Source organism: Mandrillus leucophaeus, unplaced genomic scaffold (genome assembly GCF_000951045.1).
Source record: "Mandrillus leucophaeus isolate KB7577 unplaced genomic scaffold, Mleu.le_1.0 Scaffold28, whole genome shotgun sequence".
NCBI lineage: Eukaryota > Metazoa > Chordata > Mammalia > Primates > Cercopithecidae > Mandrillus > Mandrillus leucophaeus.
The window spans coordinates 2,132,338-2,139,548 of NW_012102920.1; the positions used below are offsets into that span (position 1 = coordinate 2,132,338).

The window sequence follows — 7,211 nt, forward strand, 5'->3', positions numbered from 1 at the left end:
AAGGGGAGGGAGAATGGGAGGAGCTGGGGCGGGGACAGGGAGGAGCCGGGGAGGGGCCAGGGAGGGGCTGAGAGGGGCCAGGGAGGAGACCGCCTGTCCTGGGATGCTGGCCACGGCCCTTCCAAGGCCACCTCCAGTGCAAGTTCCTCCCCGTCAAGGTGGGGGAACTTGGCCTGCATGAGGCCCCGAGTAGCCCACCCACCACACAGCTCCCCGCGTGGCCCCCGCACGGCGCACTCACTGTACAGCTCCACCGTGTTGAAGGGCTCGTCCCCAAACTCCAGCTGAGTGAAGATGATGGCATAGTCTCTGAAGTTGGTGGCCAGCACCCGGAGCTCCAGCACGCCTATTGCTGGGAAACAAACCCCCCGCCGTGGGGGAGGGCAGCTGCTGTATCTGTCCAGGGGCTGCTGAGCTGGTGCTGGCCACAGGGACGGAGGATCCAATTCAAGTGAGAGCCCCCAACCCCAGGAGACCCCTCGAAGCACACCCAGAGCCCCTAAGCTTTGTCCCCCGACCCCGACCCCACCTGGTGCCAGCATCAAGGGGTTTTCAGAGACTGATGGACAGACAGACAGACAGACGAGCACTGCCCAGCCTGTCCCGGGTGTGAACGAGGAGTGGCTGGGTCACACTGGCCCAGTCCTGTCCCTATGGACAGCCACCGGGCAGGCCCCTTGCCCTCTGCACCTATGGGGACCTTGGCTGGACTCCACTGGCATCTGAGCCTGCTGGGAGCAAGGTTCCAGTCCTCTGTCCAGGGGCCTCTCTTCACCCTCAGGATGGGCACCAATCCTAAGACCAGAACCTGTAGCCTCCTGGCATTCGGGAGTGGAGTCAGCCCTCCGTCCCTGGCCGCAGGGTGCCTGGGGATGCTGCAGGGAAGAACGGCCTGGGTGAGGCCGTGGTGGTCAGACTCACAGGGATTCTCAAACACCCATCCGGAGTTTCGCTTCAACAGCTCCGTGACACTCTGGCTGCACCCCTGCAGCCTGGAAAAGAAGAGGCCCATCACCCACTCAGGGTCAAGACCCCCGGGCCCGGTGAGAGGAGACAGAGCTCAGGAGTCGAGTCCAGGCCAGGCCAGCCGGCAGCAAGGCCAGAGCTTCCATCTTCTGCCAGATGCCCCGATGTCTGGAAACCTGCTCTCAGAGAGTGGACGGCGTGGGAGTCCTAAGAGGGGCGGATACTCCCATTCACCTCCTGAGAGATCCTCAGTGCCAGATCTCCACCAGGAACGCTGAATGCTGCTGAAGACGCAACAGGAGACTCAACAGACAGGAGGTTCGCCTGCAACTCAGGGGAAGAGGCCGCCGCTCCCTAAGTGGTCAGTCCCCAGAGTGAGCAAAACCCAGCAAAGGTGCAGTGGCATTTGCCAACGAAGGAAGCTGAGGCTGAAGTCCACGCGGGAGAAACAGCAAGAAGAACTAGGAAAGCCACGTGTGAGCTGCCACCTCAGCCTGGAGCCCCTTGGTCCCAGCTCACCCTGAGGCCAGGCCTGGCCTGGGGGGTGCAGCAGGGCCCCTGCCCATAGCCTCCAGGCGCAGGTGCAGGGGGAGGGCATGCTGGGTAGGAGGGCAGGTTCTCCTCTCTGGGCCCTGTGTCTGGCTCAGTGGTTCAGGCCTGGGCTCTGCCACCAGCTTGCCGGGGGTAGACGCCCACCACGCCACCCAGCAGGCCACTCTTCTGTGAAGGGAGGCAGGCACTGACTCCTGCCCCAGCATGGCTACCCCTACAGCCTGGCTGCCCTGTAGGTGTCCTCTGCATAGCACGACCTCAGGGGCCGGCCCCTCCTTTAAGGCCACACAGCTTCTAGGTCCCCCAGGGCCAGCCCAGACCAGCATGGGCAGTGGGGGATGAGTTGGGCCAGCCCTTGGGGGGGTCCCAAAGGCAGGAGCCTCAGGGCAGGAAGGGTGGATGCTGGAGGGTTGGAGGCTGGAGGCCTGGTGGGTTGGAGGCTGGAAGGTTGGAGAATTGGAGGCTGGACACCCATTCCTGCACACTGCCACCAGCCGTGCGTGTGGTCAGGTACACCGGCCTGAGGCCACAAGGCCAGTCTGGCCGACAGCCTGCATGACCATATTGTTTGGAGATTTATATTATAAAAGAACCAGTGGTTCTTAGGCCCAAATGCATTACCCTCCTTTAAACAGAATTCCCAGAAAAGCCTGCCGAGAGGACCGGCTTCCCCAGCTCTGACCCCAGCCTGCAGCCAGATGGCCCAGGACAGGGATGCCTCAAGGAGCGTGGTCAGAGCGGTGCCCGGCCGTGGTATTGAAGGTGGGAGTCCCACCTGGAGGCCCCAGGGACACAGATGTGAGTAGCTGGGCAGAGGGCTGGTGGCTCTGCGCAGAGCCCAGCGGGAAAAGTGAGGGGAGTGCAGGGGGTCCGTGGGAACCCCCAGGCCATGGTGCCTGGGAGCAGATGTGCAAAGGACGTGATGTGCCTGAGCCACAGGCCTACCTGCGAGAAGGCCTGGCAGGACCCACCCCACTCACCCGTGCTGAGAGGACAGCAGTCGCAGGTTGTTTTCTGGAGTGAGGGTCACCACCACCCCCGCGACGTTCTTCATGTCCTTCTCCACTGCAAAGCTCTTTTCCCGGGAGGCCACCGCAAGCACGTACCAGGGCCCAAGAAGCTGCATTGAGGCCGCTCCTGTGAGGGCCGCCAGCCCTCCAGCCTCCAGCCCTGCAGCCTCCAGCCTCCAGCCATCCAGCCTCCACCCTCCAACCGTCCAGCCCTCCAACTCTCCAGCCTTGCAGCCTCTAGCCTCCAGCCCTCCAGCCTTCCACCCCTCTACCCTCCAGCCTCCAGCTCTCCAGCCCTCCAGCCTCTAGCCCTTCAGTCTCCATCCTCCAGTTCTACAGCCCCCCAGCCTTCCACCCTTCTAGCCTCCAGCCTCAGCCTCCAGCCTCCAACCCTCCAGCCTCCAGCCTTCCAGCCTTGCAGCCTCTAGCCTCCAGCCCTCCAGCCTTCCACCCCTCTAGCCTCCAGCCTCTAGCCCTCCAGCCACCAGCTCTCCAGCCCTGCAACCTCCAGTCTCCAGCTCCAATCCTCCAGCCTCCAACCCTCCAGCATCCACCCCTCCTGCCCTGAGGCTCCTGCCTTTGGGACCCAAGGGCTGGCCCAACTCATTCCCCACTGCCCATGCTGGTCTGGGCTGGCCCTAGGGGACCCAGAAGCTGTGTGACCTTAAAGGAGGGGCCGGTCCCTGAGGACCAGCTTTCTCCACCCCCAGGAGGACTGTACCTGCTTAGGGTCCAGTCTTCCCAACCACACGGCCTGGGCCCTGGGCACCGCGACCAAAGCCAGAAGAGCAGCCAGCAGTAGGCCACCCATCCTCCCAGGTCCACACCACGCCTCAGGCCCAAGATGTGCAGTCCCTCTAGGCCCTGGAGACCCATTTATACAGCTCTGAATTTCTCCGTGTGGGCGGCACTAACTGCCAGGAACCCTCCTGGCCTCCTGCAAAATTACCCAGGGGGGCACTGAGCAGTGGCAGCCTCTGAGCCCAGATCAGACAGCTGCACAGCCGGGAGAGGGTCTGGAGTTTGTGCATCCACCACACTGTACTGATCTCTGCTTCCTTCCACCAGAAGGTTCCAGAATGGGCATCCTAAAGCCAGCTGCATCACCTCCCCGCTTCCTGGGGACCCACGCTCTCCCTCACCCGGTTTGGGAAGCAGGGACCCTGCTGTCCGCTGCCAGGCCCGGCGGGAGGCCAGGGTCAAGCCCTAGGAGAGGTACAAGCAGGGTAAGAACAAGCGGTTCTTAGGAACTGCGGTTTTGGATATCTTTTGTTTCAATCATTAAATATAAAAAGTCCCTGAAAGCCTTTTGATTAAAGCTCCCACCCCCTCCTGGCCCACACACCATTCTGCTTTGTGGCCTGGCCTCCTGTCCCCCACAGCCAGCACCCCCAGACCAGACTGTCCTGTTCCTTTCACCCCTGCACCGCACCGTCCGGCCCTGCTGCCTCCTGCCTCCCCTCCCTGGGACCCTGGCCTGCTTGTGCCTCCCAAGGACCCTTGAGAGCTCTCTGCAGCCCCTGTCCAGGAGCAGAGGACAGAGGTGCTCGTCAGGGTCTATCTGAGCCCCTGAAGCCCACTGGGAGGCAGCCGGGAGGGTCCTCTCCCAGTGCCGTGGCCTGAACCCTCTGGGATTCACTCCCACACACCTTCACTCATTCGTCAACAAGGGTGCAAGGAGCATGTCCATGCAACAAGGCTGCAGTGCCCAGGGCCGCCTGCACTCACAGAGCTTACACTGCAGCCCTGGCCGCCTGCCCTGTACCCACGCAGCAGGGCCTGTGACCACCAGAATGCAAGAAGAAGGCAGAAACCACGCAGCTACTGGGGGCCGAGCCTGTGAAGACTGACCGGGCAGTGGGGCCATGGAAGTGTCAGCCAAAGCCATGGCAAGCAGGATTTGCCCAGGGGCTGAGCCACAGAACAAGGGGGCGGGACACTTAGGCCTGGAGCCTTCAGGAGGGAGCCATGGCCAGGCGCGGTGGCTCACACCTGTAATCCCAGCACTTTGGGAGGCTGAGGCGGGAGGATCACTTGAGTCTAGGAGTTCGAGACCAGTCTGGGCAACGTAGCCAGACCTCGTCTCTACAAACAAATTTAAAAATTAGCTGGACGTGGTGGCGTGCTCCTTTGGTCCCAGCTACTTGGAGGCTGAGGTGGGAGGATCGCTTGAGCCCAGGAGGTTGAGGCTGCAGTGAGCTGTGATCGTGCCACTCCACTCCAGCCTGGGCGACACAGCAAGACCCCATCTCTAAAATAAAAATACAAAAAGGAGGAAGTCAAGCAGCTGGACCAGGCCTCTGACAAGGAAACACCTGCTAGCCCCACAGTGTCCTTCAGGGCTGTGGGAGGCTGGTTTTCAAGGTAGCCACAAAACAGCACACAGCATCAGTCGGGCATGGTGGCTCATGCCTGTAATCCCAACACTTTGGGAGGCCAAGGCCGGCAGATCACCTGGGGTCAGGAGTTCGAGATCAGCCTGGCCAACATAGTGAAACCCCGTCTCTACTAAAATTACAAAAATTAGCCAGGAGTGGTGGCACATGCCTGTAATCCCAGCTACTCGGGAGGCTGAGGCAGGAGAATCGCTTGAACCTGGGAGGCGGAGGTTGCAGTGAGCCGAGATTGTACCACTGCACTCCAGCCTGGGTGACAGAGTGAGTAAGATTCTGTCTCAAAAAACAACAAACAAACAAACAAAAACAAAAAGCATAGGATAAACCTCAGAGTCTAACGAGACTAGTTCCTTGCCAGGGCTGGGAGCTGGAACAGAGTTGGGGGAGGAATTTAGACTTTTTTCAGTAAACCTTTTTGTATAGTTTTGACTTTGGAATCAGAGTAATTTGGTATACTATACCGTTATACTCAAAAGTAAAATAAACAAATTCCAAACATGGGATACAGTTGTATTATAGATAAATGACAGCCACACTAAAGGGGAAAGGACTGCCCCCGGTAACTTCTGAACAGTAGTTTCTCTGTATTCTCGGCCTAATGGCAGAAGGAGCTACAAACACATCCTAAGCTCTCGTCGACAGGCTCATGGTTCACGGTGGTTTGGACGAGCAATTCTGTTTTGTTTTGTTTAGTTTTGAGATGGGGGTCTCACTCCGTCATCTGGGCTGGAGTACAGTGGTGCAATCTCGGCTCACTGCAACCTTCACCTCCCTGGTTCAAGTGATTCTTCTGCTTCAACCTCCTGAGAGCTGGGATTACAGACACGCGCCATCATGTCCAGCTAATTTTTGTATTTTTAGTAGAGACGGGGTTTCACCATGTTGGTCAGGCTGGTCTCGAACTCCTGACCTTGGGATCTGCCTGCCTCGGCCTCCCCAAATGCTGGGATTACAGGCATGAACCACCGCGCCCGGCCCGGGTGAGCAATTCTGATACACTTTCCATGCACTCTAGAAGGGACCTAATGAGTAAATATATTAAGGATAATGGGTTTCTCTGTGTTGGAAAAGAGAATTATAAATATAGACATATAGAAAGGGGAGAGATCAAAGTGAACCCTGTGGCGTTGGACTGGAATTGGAAGTATCCATGTGAACTCTGATTTTGGTAGACAGATAAGGAGAGGCAGGGAGGGAAGGAGAGAGGGAGGAGGAAAGGAAGGAAGGAGGGAAGGGAGGGATGGAAAGCCGGCGGGGGGAGGAAGGAGGGAGAAATGGGAGGGGAAGGGAAGAAGGAGAGAGAGACAGGGAGGCAGGGGACGGGAATAAGAAGGAGGGAGGAAGGGGAGGAAGGAAAGTCCAGGCTCTGTCTGCTGAGAAGGTTTAGATACAATCAGACCCAGTAAAAGTAAAAGCAAGCACACCGAACACTCAGAGCTTGGTTTCTCAACACCGTTCTATACGAAAAGGTGAATTATTCAAAGCCTGTGTACAGAAAACATAAGAGGAACTTGGAATGTTTTTTGTGCCAAAAAGCAAAAATGTGCCCAAGGAATCAGGGAATGTGCCAACAATACTCTGAAGCCACTTCGAAGGCACTCCCATTGGGTAGAAACGATTTTCATCAATTGTAACCTGTGGAAGAAAACAGGAACTACTGAGTTCATGCTGACATAATTAAGTAACCAAATGGAGGACAAGGAATGCAGGTTCCAATGGACTCACTTGGTCCCCGTTTGTCACATGGATCTTCTTCCTGCAGACCTGAGTGGCCATCCAGAGTCATTTCCCCTCTGCCTGAGGAATATCCTTGGCATTTATTTATTGTACTGAAGCTGTGTTAGAGATAAATTCCCTCCACTTCCATTTGTCTCAAAGTATGTTTATTTGACCCTCAGTTTTGAAGGATATCTGTCCTAGATATAGAGATCTGCTTTGATTTTTTTTTTTTCAGCAATGTAAAGATTCCCTATTGTCATCTCCTGGTTTCCATTTGCCATGAGAAGACAGCCATTGTGTCCCCCCATTTATGCCCTGTATTAGTCCATTCTCACATTGCTATAAAGAACTACCTGAGACTGGGTAATTTTTGAAAAAAAGAAGTTTAATTGGCTCATGGTTCCACAGGCTGTACAGGAAGCACGGCTGTGGAGGCCTGAGAAAACTTCCTTTTTTTTTTTTTGCCCAAACTGGAGTGCAATGATGCAATCTCGGTTCACTGCAACCTCTGCCTCCTGGGTTCAAGCGATTCTCCTGCCTCAGCCTCCCAAGTACCTGGGATTACAGG

The 7,211-nt window shown here is 57.0% G+C and overlaps 1 protein-coding gene across 2 annotated transcripts in view; it reads right to left on the reverse strand.

Annotated features, from left to right (window-relative positions):
• LCN6 (lipocalin 6) overlaps positions 1 to 3,378 on the reverse strand; it is a 10,348-nt gene extending 6,970 nt beyond the window's left edge. Inside the window, exons 1-4 of one of the 2 annotated variants that reach the window (XM_011985088.1) lie at positions 3,250 to 3,378; positions 2,499 to 2,638; positions 922 to 992; positions 242 to 352 (exon numbers count right to left, since the gene is read on the reverse strand). In XM_011985088.1, the coding sequence (XP_011840478.1) occupies positions 242 to 352; positions 922 to 992; positions 2,499 to 2,638; positions 3,250 to 3,339 (412 nt within the window). In that variant the 5' untranslated portion in view covers positions 3,340 to 3,378. Of the gene's footprint in view, positions 1 to 241; positions 353 to 690; positions 1,247 to 2,498; positions 2,639 to 3,249 lie in introns of those variants that run through there. The other variant, XM_011985086.1, reaches the window with a different exon arrangement.
• Between the last annotated feature and the right edge of the window lie 3,833 nt (positions 3,379 to 7,211).